At 45.1% G+C, this 21,301-nt stretch overlaps 1 protein-coding gene across 1 annotated transcript; it reads right to left on the bottom strand.

The window, feature by feature from the left end:
* Nucleotides 1-523: 523 nt before the first annotated feature.
* c26h1orf50 (chromosome 26 C1orf50 homolog) lies at nucleotides 524-21,130 on the bottom strand. Its single transcript, XM_052039192.1, has 5 exons — nucleotides 20,809-21,130; nucleotides 15,393-15,508; nucleotides 6,397-6,483; nucleotides 4,344-4,475; nucleotides 524-3,737 (listed from the first exon to the last, which is right to left on the bottom strand). The coding sequence occupies exons 1-5, from the start codon at nucleotides 20,852-20,854 to the stop codon at nucleotides 3,519-3,521; spliced, it is 600 nt and encodes a 199-aa protein (XP_051895152.1). The 5' UTR covers nucleotides 20,855-21,130; the 3' UTR covers nucleotides 524-3,518.
* Between the last annotated feature and the right edge of the window lie 171 nt (nucleotides 21,131-21,301).

Genomic DNA, 21,301 nt, shown 5'->3' with positions numbered 1-21,301 from the left:
AAATATTAGAGGAACCATGATCTTAAATTTGAGGTCACTGACTTCCTGTGTGCAATCATAAACAGAATACACCAATTATTGGAAGAGATTTTCTTTGGGTGTCACATGAGGGGAGCACTGGGGTCAATGAGTTCTCCAAGAATTAACACATGAATGATGATCATTCATTTCTGAGACATGCAAAGTGCACATTGAAGTGTTTTTTTCATGGTCATCAAGACCTGGGTTGATAACAACATCTTTAGCTGGGTGGGGTGGGGGGGGGGGGAACATATGGGGAGAGATGATACTGAGATTCTGCTGATCTCGCCGTAGGGGGGTACCCAAGTCAAGTCGCGTTTATTGCCATATGCACAAGTACATGTGTGCACAGGTGCAATGAAAAACTTACTTGCAGCAGCATCACAGGCACATAGCATTAGAGACAGAACATTCAGAAGAGAAACATAAAATACCCTGCAGCAAATAAAACACCCAAGTAGTATAGGTAAAATTACAGTTCAGGAAAAATAAAACAAGCTGGTGAATTAATAAAATGAGTGAATCCATCTTTATTATTTCATTTACAGGATGTTGATGTTGCTTGTAAGCCAATCATTGCTTACTCAAGGAACAGACTATAGATATTTAAAATGTCCACATTCCATTCAGTAACATGCTCCCAGTAACTCTGTGATGCAGAGATTTAGAAACTGCTGGTTTCCCTCTGGGCTCCAAGTTCAAATTCAGCCCAAACAGATGGTGAGCAAGTCTTTGAGGTGAAATGATTATGACATCTCTAAATCCAGAATCTACGGAGCATGTGTTACCAGCACAAGACTTTCCCTAATTTATCATTAATGCCATTCAGAATCCTAAGAATTCTGAATTCTTTGTGGAACAAGAGGCACATCACAGAAATGCTGAAGGGGCTGAGATTAAGGCACAGTGTGGCAGAATAGCAAATTTTAGTTGAGTTTTTTTCTACGGTGCTTGAAATGGGGAACCGCGCCCCCCCCCCCCCCCATAATAAATATCGCCACCCGCCAGGGTGACCACTTACAAGTGGTAACATTGTGGAAGACTTGAGAGCTGACTACATGGCAAATGGGTGGAGTTACTGAATAGTAATTATCAGACCTGGTCTAATGATCCAAAGACATCATTTGAAATTGAATTAGGAGAATTTAAATTCAATTAAATATATACATGGAATACAAAGTTTGTGTTGATAATTATGAAACTGATTGAAATACAAATACACCAGGTTTACTAGGGTCCCTTACAGAAGGAAATCTGCTGTTCTTGTCTGGCTCGTACGTGAATTCACATGCTCTGCTATGTCGACACAAGAGTCTGCAGATGCAGGAATCTGGAACAACAAACAATCTGCTTGAGGAATTCTGCAGTTCCTGACGCAGGGTTTTGACCTGAGATGTCGATAATTTCTCTCCTCCCACAGATGCTGCTCAACCTGCTGAATTCCTCCAGCAGATTGTTTGTTGCTCTGCTATGTCTATGACTTTGAGCTGCCCTCTGAATTGGCTCAGTGCATCACCATGTCCTAAGGCAATTACCAAAAAAAGTACTGCCTTTGCAGGTGATGTTGATAACCTTTTATATACATTTATATATAGGTATGTCATTACATTATTTTGTGATCCCACCTGGTTCACTCCTCACTAGATGTACAGTAGAAGTCGCATCAGACACCTCAGGATGTGAGTGTACTGCCACCCTACAAATGCATGGGCAAATACTGTATTTTACCCTGACTACAACAGATACTCAGCTCTGACCCACTGGACACCAACCCCTAGATCTATGCCAATACATTGTTATGTGCTTGGCTTCCAGCAACTGTCACACGGAAGCTTAGTTTCTTGGGTTACACAGTGGGCATCTACTTTCAGAATGGTGGCCTACACAGGATAGTTGATACTGCTAGTTATCCAGATATTGTAGCTACCCCGATCAAGAATCAGTGATTGTCCTAAGTCTGTGCATGAAGAATTGAGCAAAATAGCAACCAATGTAGACAGCGGATGGGGAGAGCAACATCTGGATGGGAAAAAAATGGAAAGGATCATAGACATCTGCACAGATTACTGGGGTCAAGGAGGTAGTCAGGCCTGGTTTCTTCTGAACTGAACAAGTAATTAATAAGTTATTGTTTAAAATAAAATGCTCCTTTTTAACATTAGGAAAACAAGCAAATGTTTGGTTACTGATTTGTATGCAGTGAGGTGTGGGGTGCTTGTACAGGGACTTGGATCTTGCCATTTCAAGCATCCATTGTCGGCCTCAGGCATACCTGGTCAGGGTGCAGAATAAAGACCCTGAAGCTCTGCTCTTTTTTTTATTGTGCATCAACTGTAATCCTGGGAAACACTAATGCACCAGGAAGATTTTTCCAGGAAGACCAGATTTTCCAGGAAGGCCAGGAATTATTTTGAACATTGAACATAACTCTACAAACCCTATGGAGAATCAACCCTATGGCTACAACCCTATGGAGAATCAACCTCTATACAGTGGCAGCTTCACAGCTGTTATGTCCATTGTCACTGTCATGTCACTTTCATTAACAACACAAGAGTTCCCTTTCTTTTATGGCCAGTTTTTAACTCGAGGTTTATGTCTGTTGTCACAAGGATTTCTGTAATCCAATGGCCATGTGGAAACACACAGTGTGGCCATCATACACAACAACAGGAAAGGAAGGGTAGATTTTGATTTGGAAGAAAATGAGAGAACGCTGGTCTGAAATACCAGTGAAGTATAAGTGTCAAACTCTTTGCAGAATTTAACCTGGAGAGAAATTCTTTCAACAGAAATTTTACATTCCAATCAAAACAGATAAAATCAAGTTTTATTCATAAAAGATGTTAAAACCTATGAAATGAAGACAGATGAATAGAGCTGAGATGTAGGTTAGCCACTGTGGAACGGGCTTGAAAGTATGAACAGCCTGATACTGTTCCAATGAGAGCATATTATGGCGCATTTAAATCCATTTCCAAATGTCTTTTGGTGCATATGCACTAAATAATTCCCGCTACCACCCTAGGTGTAAGCAATTCATGAACCCAGTCACAAGTTGGAATATTAAATATGCCACTTAATATGATATCTAAAGAATTACTTAATCTAATTCTTTGGATCTATCCAAGGAGCCGAGATTCTGTGCTGATTCCAAATATGAGTGACGGTAAGTGGCTACTGGATAGGGAAGTCTTTTATTTTTGGCCTGATGTTTGCTGTTAATGATAACAGAGCGATGTTCTTATGCTATTTTGTCCTGTGCAATTTTATGTAGTCTATTATTCACTTAAATTAGGGAATACTATTTGCATTAAAGGAATGACATATGAACATGTCACGAACAACCATCTCCTGGCTGTAGAGTAGTGTAAGTGAAAATTGGAACCAAGAGATGCAATGGAACATGAAAGAAATATGATTTTAAAATGGTCCTGTGAACATACCAGCAAGCACAGTGTTTCTTAACCAAAGGTCGTCATCAGGACCTGTTAAATTTAAGACTGTTCTTGGTGGGGAATATTAAGTAGTATCACTGGGTCAGTGCCGGTAACTTCTGCCATGGGCTCTGAATGTGTCTGGTGCTCAGTTAGAAGCTTGTCAATAAGGCCGATTTCTGCGTCTCTTTTGTTGATTTCTTTGTATGGCGTCCATGACATGTCATGTTGCAACTTGTAGGCACCAAGGAACTCATGTGGGCAGCTTGGCCCCCACTCCTATGATGAATAGCCAGAAAGAACAGGTTTAAAATAATAGGCCAACATTGAGTTTCAACACCTCAGGACATCCTAACGTGCTTCATGGGCAGTTAAATACTTCTAAGTATAAGTAACTTTGGGAACACACAGCTAATTGCATACAGCAAGTTCCATGAAGCTGTAATGAGATATTGATGGTGGTGGCGATGTCGGCTGAGGCACAAATATTGTCCAGAGCAAAGAGGAGAAGAACCTACTCTTTGTCATGTAATACTTTAAATGAAGGTGTAAATCCATTCCATTTTACATGGAATGTTTTACACCCACCAGGAAGGATGGGCAAGGCTTCATCTTAACAACTGAATGACATACCTCCGACAGTGTTGCACTCCCTAAGTCCGGCTCTAAGTGACAGACTGGATTATTGCTTGTGGCTCTGGAGTGGGACCTAATGCAGAGGCAAGAACACTGCTGGCTGATCCACAGCCAGATCCTGCTCGGTGTTTGTGCCTCAGCGGCCGAATTAAGTCCCCGATTTTCCCCAAATTACATCACAGTGGAGCTGTAGTTAATAAGAGCTGCCTTTCATTCTCTGAGGATACTTAAATTTCCAAACTTGCTGACCTTTGGAGAAAGGATGGAGAAATATCGCTGTCCAGAATCACGTCTATACATGAAATAGACCGTTCCGGGCTTCTTCACAATGTTACAGGCAACGTGATGGAGATCGGTGTCTCTCTTGGCCTCTTCCAGAACCTGAGCAAAAAATCCAGGAACATACAGGTGAGGGAAAGACACAGGACTGGATTAAAAAGCACAATATTGACAAATAGGTATTTGATGGTCAGCATGGACATGGTGGGCCGAAGGGCCTGTTTCGGTGTGTTTGACTCTATGACAATGATGGAGTTGGGCTCTTAAGGGACAAATCTTTTTCTACTTTAATGATGAAATTTTTTAATTTGTGAAAAAATTGAGAAAAAATACACGCAAATTATGACAATTTTTCAAGGCTTTTCATTCTTATTATTTCCTCTTCTGTGCAGATGAATTCAACAGTTTAACACACACTGACATGAAGCAGACACAGCTTTCATAGACATGAGTTTTGTAATTTACTTGAGTTATGAAACTGCCCATGACCCACTGAGGAAGGAGTTGAACGAGCTGTGTGGAGATTGGCTGAAGCGCCATAGTTTTATATTAATGTTTCAAGACTCGCGGATATTGGCTATCCATCATTGTCCATGAGAAGCCAGTGATGAGCCACTCCCTTGATCTATTGCTGTCCCGGTGATGAAGGTACAACCAGAGTTTGTTTAGAATGGATTTTGATCCAGTGGGAATGCAGTAAGAGTTTATCCATTCCAAATCGGGATAGCATCTACATTGGAGGGGACCTTAAGCTGGTCATGGTACAGTCAGAGGAGCCCTGAATTTCCTATGTAGTCAAAACTGCAGGACTGGGAAGTGGTGCTGATATGAATCTTTGGTGTGTCATGGTTGTACATCTTGTCGATGGTGCACGCTGTAGTACTGATGGTAGAGGAAGTAAACATTTAAGGTAAATAGAGGTTTGGGCCACTTGGACCGTCTGAGAGAAAGAATTTCACTTCAGATTTTGGAATCCATTAAGAGCCACAGAGTACCTGACATTCTGAAGATGATTGTAATCTAGAAAAGGATGCTCTCAGTGGGCCACTTCCTGTCGTGACCAGGGCACAAGGGAAATGACGTACGGGAAAAGCTAACAACCACATTTCAACTGGGTCTCTAAAACTGCCTCCAGAGATAAAGTTAACAGCTTTCATCTACCACAGAGCAGACCAAATGCTCAGTCAAAGACGTAGGTTTGCAGCCACTTTTCAAAGGAAGTAAAAGAGGTGAATTGATATAGCCACCATTGGTGGAGAAGGAACACCAATGATACCTCTGGCACGTGGTGGCCAGACAAGGAGGGATATAAACTTATGAGGGGGAATAGATAGGGTAGACAGTAAACATGTTTTTCCCATGTTGGAGGTGTCTAAGACAAGAGAGTGTAGGTTAAAGGTGAGAGATAGGAGGCTCAGAGGGGATCTCAGGGGGAATTTTTTCACACAGTCTGCAGCATGCTGCCTGGAGAGGTGGTGGAGGCAGATACTCTCACAAGCATCTAGACAAGTACTTGAATCACCAAGGCATGGAAGGCTATGGATGGACCCTATGGGATTAGTGTAGGTAAGTACAACAGGGAGCATGGACATGATGGACCAATGGGCCTGTTTGTGTTGTACAACTCAATGATATTTCTATAATTCCTTATGATGCAGGAAGAGGCCATACAGATCAGAGTCCATGCCAGCTCACAGAGCAATCCCATTCTCCCACTAAGTTTCTATGTAACCTGTTCTCTCCTCAATGTAAACCCGGGTGAATTCTCACCACCAGCGGACAAACTAATTGTAAGTAACATAAGAATTTGCAACACAGAAGCAGCCTTCTCAGCAGAGCTCAGTGACTTTCCCTCAGTTTTGGGCATCAGAAAGCTGGTGCAGACCTTTGGTAACCACGAACTGGAAACCAGGTCAGCTTTCTGGGTTCCTCAGAGCGAGGTTGTGGCTGTGGGAAACGAGTGACTGCAGAATGATGAGGAAGCAGAACGAAGGTATTGCAATAACTTAAGGGTTGCTTGTACCTTTCGAGCTTTCTCTTGGAGATACTGGATTTGCTCAGCTATCACAGTCAGTTTATTAGTAGCATTGGCACGAACAAAGTCATCTCCCTGGAAATAAAAGAAATTTCAAATTTAATAGGGTGAATATAACAAAGCAGGCAAGACTTCAAGACTTCACAGAATTGATACAGCATGGAAACAGGTCCTGCGGCCTACCAAGTCCAGGTTGGCTACCAAGAGCCCAGCCACACTAACCCTACACCGATCCCATTATGTTATTCTCCCCACATTCCCATCAACTCTCCCCAGATTCTACCACTCATCTACACACCAGAGGTAATTTAAACTATCCAATTAACTTACCAACCCGCATGTCTTTGGAATGTAGGAGGAAACCCAAGAAGATCTATGAGATCACAGGGAGAACTTGCAAACTCCACACAGACAGAACCAAAGGTCAGGATTCAACCTGGATCACTGGAGATGTGAGGCAGCTATCAGTTGGCCCACTGTGCCGCCCTTGTTCCTCGTTGACCTACCAGTCAGATCAGTGGACCATGACTGAGCTGCTGTAATGCACAGATAACTCTGACGATGATCACACACATCAGCACAGCAGCCTGATCTCCTATGAGGTACAACATGCAGATCCAAAACCTAACTTCACCTACCCTCTTTAGTTCCATATTCTCATTCTTTTGCCTAATAAATACATTTCTAAACGTTCAGTTACCCTCAGTAATTTTATGGGGAGACATTTCCAGATTGTCTAAGGAAGTGTTTCCATATATCACCCAATCTACCAGCTTCACTTTTTAGGTCATTTTAAAGCTTGCGAAGTGAATCATTTAGTTGTGCACTGGAAATATCAGTAAATTCCCTTCCTGGTTACAAACTTGCATTTAACAGTAAACATACATAAAAAATACTAGGACCACTCCCCCAATGAGTCAATAGGCAAATGCACTGTCTAATGGGCAACATTTCTTCAATTTATTCATTTTTTGGAACGTAGGCATCACTGGTAAGGCCAGCACTAATTGCCCTTGAGAGGGGAGTGGTGAGCCATTTTCTTCAACTGCTGCAGGCCTTTTGGCTAATTTACTCTCACAAAGCAACTGGGTAGGAAGTTCCAGGATTTAGACCCTATAACAATCAGAGGCTGGAGATAAATTTTCAAGTCAGGTTCCTGTGTTGTTTGGATGGGAAGAGGTGGGTGGTGCTGGTCCCATACACCTGCTGTTGTTGTCCTTAGAACATAAAACAGTACAGCACAGGAAGAGGCCTTTCGGCCCATGATGTCTGTACTGAACATGATGCCAAATTAAACTGATCCCTCCTGCCTACACATGATCCACATCCTTCCATTTCCTGCACATGTCCTTGGTGATCGAGGTTACAGATCTGGGAGATACTAATGGAGGAGTGACTGCGGTGCATTTTGTCGACAGTACACATTGCAGCAACTATGCATATGTAATGAATGTTTAAGGTGGTGGATGGGATGCCAATCAAGTGGGCTGCTTTCTCATGGACAGTGTTGAAGTTCTTGAGTGTTGTTGGATCTTCACTCATCCAGGTAAGTGGAGGGTATTTCAATTCACCCGTGTCGTGTACATGATGGAAAGGCTCTGGTGAGTCAGGAGTGAGTGATTTGCCACAGCAAACCAATCCTCTTATCTGTTTTAGTGCCCACTGTTTATATGGCTGGTGCAGTCAAGGATTCTGGTCAATGATAGCCTTCAATATTTATAGTTGGGGACTTGGTGATGGTTTTGCCATTGAATATCAAGAGTACCTGCTTAGACTCTGTCTGGATGGAGATGGTCATTTCCTTGCACAAATATTACTTGCCACTTATCAACTCGTGTGAATCTTACCTGGGTGTTTTTGCATGTAGACATGAACTACTTCATTAGCTGAGGAATTTTAAATGGAATTGAACAATATCCTCTCATCAGCAAACATCTCCACTTTTTGATCTTGTAACAGAATGAAGGTCATTGATGAAGCAGCTGAAGATGGTTGGACCTAGGGCACTTGCCTCAGGAACTTCTGCAGAGATGTCCTGGGGTTGGGATGATTGACTTGCAACAACTTCAATGATCTTTCTTTGTGTGAGGCATGACTCCAAACAATGGAATATTCCCCCCTTGATTACCACTAAATTTTATCTAGATGACAGAGTTAGTCAAATGCTGCCTTGATGACAAGAGCAGCTGATCTCACCTCATTTCCAGTCTGCAGCACTTTGGTCCATGGTTGGACCAAGACCGTGAAGAAATCTGGAACTAATTGGCCACTGTGACACCCAAACTGGGCAATGGTGAGCAGATTATTGAAGAATAAATGCTGCTTGATAGCACTGTCAGTGACCAATGGTTGATACATTGATTGGGAAGGGCTGGATTTATCCTGCTGTCGTAATTGTGCTCGCACAGCTTGCAGCTTGGCTAGAGGCAAGGCTAATGCTAAGGTGCAAGTCTTCCATGCTACAGCCACAACATCTGCTTTCATAGATCTGGTGGTCAGAGGTGCCCTCAGCTGCTTCTTGAGATCACTGGACTGAACGGAACCAGCCAAGGGCTGCCATACAAGAATCATGTCAGATCAGGCAGTAATAGTTTCAGTTCCTTGGCTGCTTTGAATTAATTGATTTGAATCAGTGCAAGTATTGAAATGTTACAACTGGTGGTGCAGCTGGTAAAGCTGCTGCCTCACAGCTCCAGTGACCTGGGGGTTCAATCCTGACCTTGGGTACTGTCTGTGTGCAGTTTACATGTTCTCCCTGTGACCGTATGGGTTTTTTCCGGGTGCTTCTGCTGCCCACCACATCCCAAAGATGTGCGGGTTGGTAGGCTAACTGACCATGGTAAATTGCCCCTAGTATAGGTGAATAACAGAATGTGATAGGGAACTGAGGGAAATGTAGGGAGAATAAAATGGGATTAGTGTAAATGGGTGCTTGATGATAGTCGCAGACTCAATGGGCCATGTCTTCATGCTGTACGATGACTATTCTTCAAGTAAGGAAAATGGTCAGAAGCTCGTTGGAAAGTGTGTGGGTGAAGGTGGTATTTAAGCCAGACGCAACTTGAATATGAACCACTCACTGAGTAGGCTCACACGCACAGAGCAAGTGAGGTATCAGAGCAGCTGGCAGTCAACAGAGCGAACTTGTTAGTCACTGGGGAACTTTTATATCTGGAATTTTTGCAACCACAGATAACTGAGATCAAAATTGACTGGAAAATATGCAAAATATAAACAGAGGCAATCAGGAAACCTCGGACTGCTTCAAGAATCGAATATAATGGAAATATAAAGGTCAAAATCATATAAGGAATAATAAGATCAATATTTATAAAACATCTTTATCACAGGAGAATCTCTCAAGACACTTCAAAACTATATTATAGGACAAAATCAGGCAGTAAGCCATTTAAGAAGATAGTGGTCCAGAATTTGTTGGTGAACAGAAGCAAGTCTAGAATTCAGCATTGGCAGAAGTCCGTAAACCACTGAACAATATGGGCATTGTACCTCTCAGTCTCACCTGGGTTCAAATTTTGATTGTGGGTGCTCAAGGAGGAAGTAAAGGGGAATGTAAATTCCTTTTATTTAAATCATTTTGGTTTTGTTTTAACATTTTTAATTATGTGTTTCTGAATGTTTTCAGCTTTTTAATTTTTTAAAATATCTTAAAATGTTTTGATTTACTAAGTCTTTAATTACTTTTAAATGTCTTTGAATGTCAGAGACATTCAAATGTCATGAGATTGATTTAAAGGCCCTCTGAAGCAGTCTTGCAACCAATGAATGGTGTCAACACCCAATGCTTTAAGGTAGCAGTTCACTGCCATATTTTCTGGCCAACTCAGAAGGTGCAATAAATCTCCAGTGATGTTCACAAAACAGAACATTGACTAAATATTTGTCTTCTCCAAAAATAGGTTTGACAGCTGTTCTCTAGGTCTTGAATCTCTGATCTAGTTTGAAGCTTGGAGTACAGAGGGAGAATGATACTTCCACAGGCACTGCCTTGTAAGTGAGATGTTAATCATGGCCTCATCAACCTCTTCTGGTGAATGTTAAAGCTGCAAAGATCATTTGAGGACAAAGTTCTCTCAGTATTCTGGCAAATACTTAAACTTGACTGGTCCCAAATTACAACAGGTACTCCACATCAAGGGCGGTTAATTCACTGCAGAGTCCTTTGCTGCATCTTGAGGTTATGTAAACGGAAATCTTCACATCTCACTTGCTGGTTATGGGACCTTGTGGTGCACAGATCGCCTGACACATTTGCCATCTCAACCAGTATTGTAATGTGTTGCACTTAGCAACATCCTGAACATGAAAAAGATAGTTTTTTTTCTATTTTCTCCCTCAGCAATCAGATCTGATCCACATGTTGTAACTGTAAATAATAAAAATAGTTTCACTTCTCTTTAAGAGGATGTTTCAGTTCAGCATCCGCCCAGCCAGACAGATACACTCTCCCCAGCTCCAACGGAAACGGACTTAGATCTTTTTATTTAGAACTTAGATCTTGAAAACCACAAGAAACCAAGGCGCTGGGATAGTGCTTTTATTTTCATGGTCGATCAGTAGCTCGATGTGTTAGTCTCTTGCGGGCAAATCACGATCTCCCAATTGCTCTGTAGCTAAGTTTTTGGCCAAGAAGGGCTTCTACTGTTCTTCCTGTCAAGATGCTTGGATTCCACCCACTTACAACCAGCCGTCTCCTCCAGTCCAGTCTGAATAAACTGGCTGTCTGCTTCACTACACATCACATAAAATTACGCTGAACAAACTATCTGTCTGCCTCACTGCAGCCTGAACCAACCAACCGCCTGCATCACTCCAACTCATCCCAATCAACTGTCTCCCCAGTCCAGTTCACACACCCAGGTCTGCTCCAGAATATGCTAACCAGCCATCTGCCCATCTCTACCCATAGAAATTGGCTGCCTCCCTGTCTTTGCCATATATGGACCAGATACTTGCTTGTCTTCAACTCGTGCCACCCAGCCATCTGCCCCACAGCATGCCAATGAGCTGTCTGCCCCACACCACACCATCCCAGCGAGTTATCTGCCCCACCCCACACCATCCCAATGAGCTGTCTGCCCCACACCACACCATCCCAGCGAGTTATCTGCCCCACCCCACACCTTGCCAATGAGCTGTCTGCCCCACCCCACACCATCCCAATGAGCTGTCTGCCCCACCCCACACCATCCCAATGAGCTGTCTGCCCCACCCCACACCATCCCAATGAGCTGTCTGCCCCACACCATCCCAGCGAGTTATCTGCCCCACCCCACACCATCCCAATGAGCTGTCTGCCCCACAGCATCCCAGCGAGTTATCTGCCCCACCCCACACCTTGCCAATGAGCTGTCTGCCCCACACCATCCCAGCGAGTTCTCTGCCCCACCCCACACCATCCCAATGAGCCGTCTGCCCCACAGCATGCCAACCAGCCATCTGCCCTGCCCCACACCATCCCAATGAGCTGTCTGCCCCACAGCATGCCAACCAGCCATCTGCCCCATACCATCCCAACCAGCCATCTGCCCTGCCCCACACCATGCCAATGAGCCATCTGCCCCACTCCACACCATCCCAGCGAGTCGTGCCCCACCCCACACCATCCCAACGAGCTGTCTGCCGCACCTCACCATCCCAATCAGACATCTGCATCTTTCTACCACATCGCAATCAGCATTCTGTCCCAGCCCACCACACAATAACTAACCGTCTGCTCAACTCCATTCCATATTAACCAGCCACCTCCACCAATCCTGCCCACCCCAACCAGCTGTCTGCATTATTCCATCTCTCACCAATCAGCAGCCTACCCCACTCCATCCTTCCCTGCTGGATTATCTACAGCTGTGACAGGAAACCCTCCCGAATGCACCTAACAAATTCTGCCCCATCTAAACCTTCAGCACCTTGCTGACGAGCTGATCCATTCTCAGCCAGCTAATTCACTTCACTGCACACCGACTTGACATCTGGCCCACTGCACCCCAAGCAAACAATCACCTGCTTCACTCCACTCCATGCCAACTGGTCGTCTAGCTCGCTTCATCCCATATTTTTTTAAAATTTTATTTACAGCATGGTAACAGGACCTTCCGGCCCAACGAGTCCACACCACCCATTTTAAACCCAAATTAGCCTACCTGTACGTCTTTGCAATGTGGGAGGAAACCGGAGCACCCGGAGGAAACCCACGCAGACACGGGAGAACGTACAAACTCCTTACAGACAGCGACGGGAATCGAACCCCGATTGCTGGCGCTGTAATAGCATCGCGCTAACCACTACGCTACCGTGCCGCCCAGTGTCTGTCCTATCCACCCTCCACCAAACTGCCATCTACCTCGGGCTACCCCATACCAACCAGCCCACTTCTCACCATGCCAACCAGTCTTCTCCAATCACTGCCATTGCCACACTCCAGCCACCACCAACTAGCCATTTGTCCCACTGCACCAGACTCCAACCAGGTGTCTGCCCCACACCGCCTGTACCAAGTAAATGCCCCACAGTCTGTACCAAGTAAATGCCCCACACTGCCTGTACCAACCAAGTGAATGCCCCACACCGCCTGTACCAACCAGCTGAATGCCCCACACCGCCTGTACCAACCAGCTGAATGCCCCTCTCAACCTCCCATCAGTCATCCATTTACCTGTTCTTGCCCCACACCAACCAACCATCTGCCTTACCCCACCACATACCCACCTATTATCTGCCCCTTCCCACACTAAATCTCTCAGCTGACTCTCCCACTCTTCCCCAATCAGCTGTCTGCTGTCCTTTCAGTTCTCCTTGTCGACCCATCCTGAGCCTTTATTTTTCATGCACCCATTCCTTTCAACCTTGCTTCCTTCTAGCCTGATGAACATGTTTGTCTTCCCTCCAGGAGGGCACAAAATCATAGAAACGTACAGCACAGAAATGGGCCCTTACTGCCCACCTCATCCATACCGACCATGATGCCTATCTCTGCCAATCCCATTTGTCTGCAGTAGGCCCATACCCCTCTAAGTCTTTCCTATCTAAGTACCTGTTCAATTGCATTTTAAACGTTGTCATGGCATCTGCCTCCACTACCTCCTCTGGCAGCTCGTTCCAGATATTCACCACCCTCTGTGTGAAAAACTTACCCTTCAGCTCTCCTTTAAATGTCTCCCCTCTCACTTTAAACCTGTGCCTTCTAGTTCTAAGCTCTCCTGCTCTGGGGAAAAAAAAAGATTCTGACTACCTATCCTGTGTATGCCCCACAGAGTTTTGTAAACTTCTATAAGATCACCCCTCAGTCTCCTACGTTCCAACCTATCCAATCCCTCCTTGTAACTACAGCCCTCCATTCCAGGCAACATCTTGGTGAGTCTCTTCTGTATTCTCTCTATTGCTACCTTCCTGTAATGTGGTGACCAGAACTATACAAAATACTCTAACTGCGGTCAAACCAATGTTTTGTACAACTGTAACATGACTTCCCAACTCTTATACTTAATGCCTCGGCCTATGAAGGCAAGCATATCAAGTAACTTTTTCATTACCCTACCCATCTGTGTTGCCACGTTCAGTAAGCTATGGACGTGCATCCCAAAGTCTCTCAGTACTTCAAGCTCCTAAGCTCCCTGCCATTTAGTTTATATATCCTACCAGAATTTGACCTCCCAAAGTGTATTACCTTACACCTGTCTGGATTAAATTCCATCTGCCACCGCTCCATCCAACTTTTCAGCTGATCTATGTCCCACCGTATCCTTAAACAACGCTTTTCACTATCTACAATTGCACCAGTGTTCATGTCATGTGCAAACTTACTAATCAGACCCCCCGCATTCTCAGGTCACTGACACTCAGAATGCCTGGTGTCTTCAGGAGCATCCTTGAGGGAGAAAAACTTGTGGGGCTGTGGGGAAAGAGCTGTGGCGGATGGGATTGACCAGATGGTCTTGCAGGGAGCTGGCTTGATGGGCTAAATGCCCTCCTTCCATGCTGAAACAATTGCCAAACACTTACAGTACTTGCCCCCATCTGATTGGTGTTTGCAGAACATACCTGAATTCAATGGGGACAATGGAAGGACGAAGGTGGAAATGCCGATGTGAGAGGAGAGAGGAAAGCTGTGGGATATTGAAGATAGCCCCACTGTTGATGACCGATATACCCTGATGCTATGGCCAATTCCATCATATTATCCAGTCAAGCCAGCCTCTTGATCCATAAACATAACCATCCAACATCTTCACTTCTGATTCGGCCACAACATTAATCCTCAGATTATAATAACCCCACTCTTTATTGATGTGCTAGATCACGGAGCCTCTCTTTGGTTGTACTTAATGCATGAGAGATTTCAATCTACATCACCAGCAAGCACTAGTACCTCAAGCAGTGAACTGGCACATCTTAATGGGTGAGGGGTAGAGCTTACTCTAGAAGTTGAGTCCCAGTGCTAGGGAGTGGGTGGGGATTGATCAGTAGGGAGGTGATTTCCACCAATAGAAAGAGAGATTCTTTCATCAAATGACAAGAAGAGGTACACTCTGTAAGAGAACATAGTAGGATAGGGTGTTGCATTAACATCAGGTCTTAAGTGCAGCACAGTAGCACAGCTAATAGAGCTGCTGCCTCCCAGCTCCACAGACATGGGTTCAATCCTGACCTCGGGCGCTGTCTGTGTGGAGTTTGTGCATTCTCCCTGTGATTGCACAGATTTCCTCTGGGTGCTCTGGCTTCCTCCCACATGCTAAAGACATGCAACTCAGTAGATTAATTGGCCACTGTAAATTGCCCCTGATGCAGCTGAGTGGGAGGATCTGTGGGGGAATTGATGGAAAGGTGAGGAGAATAGGTTACAGGGAAAATTAATTGGGGGGATGGGATTGCTCTGTGAGCTGGCATAGACTAGATAGAATGATTAGCCTCCTATATTGTAAGGAAATATGGACATAATATAGATCTGTCAGATCTGTCCCTACCTTTTGGATTTGTTCTGCCAGAGCTACAAGGTCGAGAGGGTCTCCGAGCCGATTGGTCTTGTAGGTGCTGACCAGCTGCAGGCCCGTGGGGTTGGTATTGCTTTCCACCAGCGCCACTGTAAAAGAGACAAGAACCAACAGGGAGACACAATCACCCTTTGCTAACTCCATTGGAATCAAGCCAAATGGAGTACCAATGTCAATCTCTTCTGGGTAGCAAATGAATGTTACAATTGGCCTTAACTCCCAGTGATTCAGGAGGTGTATCAAAGTTAGCCTAAACTTTGACCCCTACTACTAGACAGTGCAAATACTTGTACTGGTGGTAACAGCTGATAGGAATTACTCAACACACCCACACTTTGAACACCAGCATTCTGGGCCACGACTAAAGACTACAGCCCATGGCACCATCCTCCAAGCTTCAGGGGGAAGGAGGAATGGTTCTGAAAGCAAAAATCACCTGGATATTGTCTGGAATTGTGGAGTAGAAGATGTCACTGCTGTCAAGGGCCCAAGCCAGTTACCAGTCCTTCCTACAGCATGTTCAGCGCTCTCTCTTCAAGTTCCAGTTCCAGTTCCTAGCACTGCACCAGTTGCCTAGTCAATGTCATAAATGATACACAATGCATCCATGCTACACTACTGCTATACTGCCCTCCGGCTCGTAGCAGAGTTGATGGAGGCCATTGCCCCTCCTTGATGCCCATCTGAGTTTGGCCTCCACCCTCACCTCTCCAATCACAGCCTGTTTATTTCCTGCAAGGGCTACTTTGTGCAGCCACGCAGCCCTACCTATAGGGTTCCTAGGGATCTATGTAAGTGCTGTGCCCTGTCAGACCTTATTTGTTTATGCACCATGTCCTGTATAAACCTGTATGTGTACTGCCATGTTGTGTCTGAAACTGTGCACGTAATCATCATATCCTGTGCAAGCTTTTGTAAATACCATGCTCTGTGCAAACCTGCACCTGTAAGCATCATGTTATCTAAACCCATGCATGTAATCACCATGTCATGTGTGCATACATAGAAAAGCACAGTGCCCTATATGAAATTGGCAGTATTACTGTTGTGCGCTGTCTGAACATGGAGAGGTGGTGCTGTTCCTGTAATATACTGGGCTGGATAGAGGACTAGTTAACAGACAGAAAACAGAGAGTGGGAATAAATAGGTCATTTTCAGGTTGAGGGGATGTAACTAGTGGAGTGCCTCAGGGATCGGTGCTGGGTTCTTTGTTATTGACAACCTACATCAATGATTTGGATGAAGGGACCAAGTGTATGATATCCTGGTTTATTGATGATACAAAGCTGGTTGGCAATGTGGTTGTAAAGACGAAGAAGGAAGGCTCAGTCAGGTCAGGTTTATTGTCATGTGTACAAGTACAGCAAGGTACAGGTACAATGAAAATCTTGCTTGCAGCAGCATCAAAGGCACTTGGGTTCAGACGACATACAAGTTATACATAAGTTATACAAGACAGCGAAGAGAAAAAACACTGTACAAAACAAGACATTAGTGCAAAAAAAAGTCAGAGACAAGTCCATAGTCGTTCAAGAGGTGGTCTGTAGTGTTCTGTTGCTGCGGTAGGATTAGGGTCGTGCAAGTTGGTTCAAGCACCTGATGGTTGTAGGAATGTAGCTGTTCCTGAACCTAGCGATATGGCACCTCAGTCTTCTGCACCTCATGTCAGGGGATATGGACAGTATAGTGTGAGAACATGCCAGATGGAATATAATGCAGAAAAATATGAGATCATCCAAAATATAAAAGCACAGTATTTTTTAAATGGTGAGAGATTGAAAGGTGTTGGTGTTTAAAGAGACTTGGTTGTCCTTGTATATGATTCACTCAAAGTTAACACATGGATATAGCAAGCAACTTGGAAGCCTAATGGCACATTGGCCTTTAGTCCAACAGGTTTTATGTTCAAGAATGAATAGGTATAAATGCAGTCATATCTCCAGTGAAGCTGCAAATGGAACATTGTGTACAGACAGTCAGTATGGACTCAATGGGCTGAAGAGTCTGTTTCAGTGCTGTGTCCCTCTCTGTTGCCATAGTGTCATAGAGTACTACAGCACAGAAACAGGTCCTTCAGCCCATCTAGTCCTCTGGCACCTCACCCATGGCTAAGTACATTTTAAATATCTCTGCCAGGGTCCCTGCAATTTCTGCACTAGCCTCCCACAAGGTCCGAGGGGACACCTTGTCTGGCCCTGGGGATTTATCCACCTTCATTCACCTCAAGACAGCCAGCACCTTCTCTTCTGTAATCTGAATACAGTCCATGACCTCATTACTCTTTTGCCTCAGTTCTATAGTCTCTGTGACTGTCGCCAGAGTAAATACGGATGCAAAAAATTCATTTAAGATCTCCCCCATCCCTTTCGGCTCCACACATAGATGACCACACTGATCTTCAAGAGGACCAATTTTGTCCTTTGCTGCCCTTTTGCTCTTAACATAGCTATAGAAACCCTTGGGGATTCTCTTTCACCCTGTCTGCCAGAGCAACCTCATGTCCTCTTTTTGCCCTTCTGATTTCTCTCTTAAGTGTTCTCTTGCATTTCTTACACTCCTCAAGCACCTCATTTGATCCTAAATGCCTATATCTGATACGCACCTCTTTTTTTACCAGGGCCTCAATATCCCCCAATAACCAAGGTTCCCTAAACCTGCTCTTTTATTCTAACAGGAATAACTGGTCTCCTGAGCTAGTGAAGGATAAGATATCTTTATTAGTCACATGTACATTGAAACACACAGTGAAATACATCTTTTTGCATAGTGTTCTGGGGGCAGCCCGCAAGTGTCGCCACACTTCTGGCGCCAACATAGCATGCCCACAACATCCTAACTTGAACATCTTTGGAATGTGGGAAGAAACTGGAGCACCCGGAAGAAACCCACACAGACATGGGGAGAACGTACAAACTCCTTACAGACAGTGCCTGGATTTGAACCCGGGTCACTGGTGCTGTAAAGCGTTACACTAACCACTACACTACCATGATATACCTGTTATACAGCAATTGTTCACCATTTGATTTCTGGAACCATGGTTTTATCTTATAAGGAGAGAATAAGCGGACTGGTCTCATGGTCTCCAGCGTTGTGAAAAATGAGGGGTAATCTCACTGAACCACACAAGTTCTTACAGGCCCTGATGGGGTGGGTGCAGGGATGAGGATTTGGCTGACTGGTGTGTCCAGAACCAGGCGTCACAGTCTCAAACTATAGGGTTGAGCACTCATTCTGAAATGAGAAGCAAGTAGTGAATCTTAGGAATTTTCAACCCAAGAGGGCTGTGGAGGGTCAGTCACTGAGTTCATTCAAGACAGAGAGCAATAGATTTTTGGATATTAAAGGAATCAACGAACATGGGGTCAGTGCAAGAAAATGGTGCCTAGATAGATGAGCAGCCATGAACTTACAGAGCAGGTACAAGGGGCGAAATGGCCTCCTACTTTTATTTCTTGTATTCTAATGTTTTTTATGCTTTGTTTAAAATTGGAAGTGTCAGCTCTGTCTTCTGTCTGAATTCAGGTGTTTGTGTTGTGCCCTGTCTAAAGTCCAGTCATTCAGCACTGTTTGCACATGAGAAAGTTAACTTGATGACTGCACAGCACTTGGGTGTGTAAGTAGTTTCTATGCAGTACCACCTGTCCGCAGCTGAATTGTCAGAATAGATCAAAATGCACGTTCCAGGAATTAGAGTAATATAGCATGGAAGCAGGCCCTTCGGCCCAACTTGTCCATGCCAACCAAGGGCTAATGAGGAATAGTCAGCATGGCTTTGTGTGTGTTAAAGAGGTAACCTAGAGGATTGATGAGGGCAGGACAGTGGACATTGTCTTTATGGACTTTAGCAAGGAAGGCTAGTCTGGAAGGTTAGGTTGCCTGGGAGAGCTAGCTGAGTGGATACGTAGACACAAGAAACTCTACAGATGCTGGAATCTGGAGCAATACACAAAAAGTGCTGGAGGAACTCAGCAGGTCAGACAGCATCCATGGAGGGAAATAAACAGTTGATATTTTGGGCCGAGACCCTTCATCGGGACTGGAAAGGAAGAGGGCAGAAGCCAGAATAAGAAGGTGGGGGGAGGGGGAGGAGTACACACAGGCAGGTGATAGGTGAGTCCAGGTGAAAGGGGGAGGGGGGAAGATGTAATAAGCTGAGAGGTGATAGAAGAATCAAAGGGCTGAAGGAGGAGGAATCTGGTAGGAGAGGGCAGTGTACCATGGAATAAAGGATTGAGGAGGGGAGGGGAGGAGAGGAGAGGAGATGGGCAGATCATCAAGGCAGGGGAAAGGAGACACAGGAATGAGGGAAGACAAAGGAGGGGGGAGGGGAGAAAAAGAAGGGGTGGGGTTACCGGAAGTTAGAGAAATCAATGTTGAGACCATCAGGTTGGAGACTCCCAAGGCGGAATATGAGGTGTTGTTCCTCCTCATACATAATTGGCTTGACAGTAGGAAGCAGAGGCGATGGTTGAAAGTTGTTTTTTTTTGGACTGGAGGCCTGTGACTAGCGGTGTGCCACAGGGGTCGGTGCTGGGCCCATTGCTGTTCATCATTTATATAAACAATTTGAATGAGAATGTGCAAGGCATGGTTGGTAAGTTTGCAGATGATGCTAAAACAGGTGGTACTGTAGACACAAGGGGATCTTGATCAGCTAGGTAAGTGAGCCAAGGAATGACACATGCCATTTATTTCAGATAAGCGCGAGGTGTTGTATTTTGGGAAGTCGGACCAGGGTAGGATTTTCACAGTGAATGGTAGGGCCCCAGGGAGTCTTACAGAACAGAGAGGCCTAGGAGTACAACTACATAGTTGCCTGAAAGTGGCATCTGGGTCAGCATAAGCAAGTTGGGCTGAAGGGCCTGGTTCCACACTGTATTACTCCATGACTCTAAGATGCCCAACTTAGTCTCATTTGCCCAAGTTTGTCCATATCCCTCTAAACCTTTCCTATCCATGTACCTGTCCAACTGTCTTTTGTTATTGTACCTGCCTCTACCACTTCCCCGGCAGCTCATTCCACACACACACACACACACACCACTCTCTGTGTGAAGAAGTTGCCCCTCAGGTTCCCATTAAATCTCTCACCTTAAATCTATGCTTCTAGTTTTTGATTCCCTTTACCCTGGGGAAAAAAGACGGTGTGCATCCACCTTCTCTACGCCCCTCCTGATTTTATACATCTCTGTAAGGTCACCCCCTCCAAGGAATAAAGTCCTCGTCCGCCCAACCTCTCCCTATAACTCAGGCCCTCTTCAGTGTGAATATATATTTATGTAATCACAAGAGCAGGAGTGATTAAGTTACCTTACTGTCACATTGCCTGGGTCACAGGCCACAAGCAGTAACAACAAAATATCTGGCTGTTGGTCTCCTTCTTACCAGTCGTGCTGGGCGACTTGTCATTTTCAGGACCGGAGTCGCTCATGTTGTTAGCAGAGCCTTGTGCTCTCTGCTTCAGCCCTCGTTACACTGTGCCCGCAGGCTTCGGTGACAGTTCTTATACCGAGGACCTTCCTCTCCCAGCGTGGCTGCCCTCCGATCTCCCCAGACAAAGGGGACATCCCCAGCGCTCCCCCCGCAGTGCCGGGGGAGACCAGCGAGCTGGGCTTTCACGCGTCAGTGGCGGACAGCGAGCTGGGAAAATTGCAGGGGCTCACCGGAGGGACACAGCGCTGGGCGGCCGTGCAAGTTGTGATCGGGCAGGTGTGTGGCAGCTCCCTGTCGTTGCCGGCTTGTGTAACACCAGCTGTTATGTCACAAACACATGGGTTTTGCAGCAGGGACTGCGGGGAGCCCGCACTGTTCCGCACACACACAAACACACGTCCCAGCACAATCAACAGGCGTGCAGCCCAATGATGCAGTTCAAATC

The sequence above is a fragment of the Pristis pectinata genome, chromosome 26 (assembly GCF_009764475.1).
Source record: "Pristis pectinata isolate sPriPec2 chromosome 26, sPriPec2.1.pri, whole genome shotgun sequence".
Classification (NCBI taxonomy): Eukaryota; Metazoa; Chordata; class Chondrichthyes; order Rhinopristiformes; family Pristidae; genus Pristis; species Pristis pectinata.
This window is presented reverse-complemented; position numbering and strand designations above follow the sequence as displayed.

Coding starts and splice junctions, on each gene's coding strand:
- c26h1orf50 (XM_052039192.1), bottom strand. CDS start 20,854: ATGAGCGACTCCGGTCCTGAAAATGACAAGTCGCCCAGCACGACTG. Junction 15,509..20,808: donor CAAGTCGCCCAGCACGACTG/GTAAGAAGGAGA, acceptor TCTCTTTTACAG/TGGCGCTGGTGGAAAGCAAT. Junction 4,476..6,396: donor TCCAAGAGAAAGCTCGAAAG/GTACAAGCAACC, acceptor TTTTTTGCTCAG/GTTCTGGAAGAGGCCAAGAG.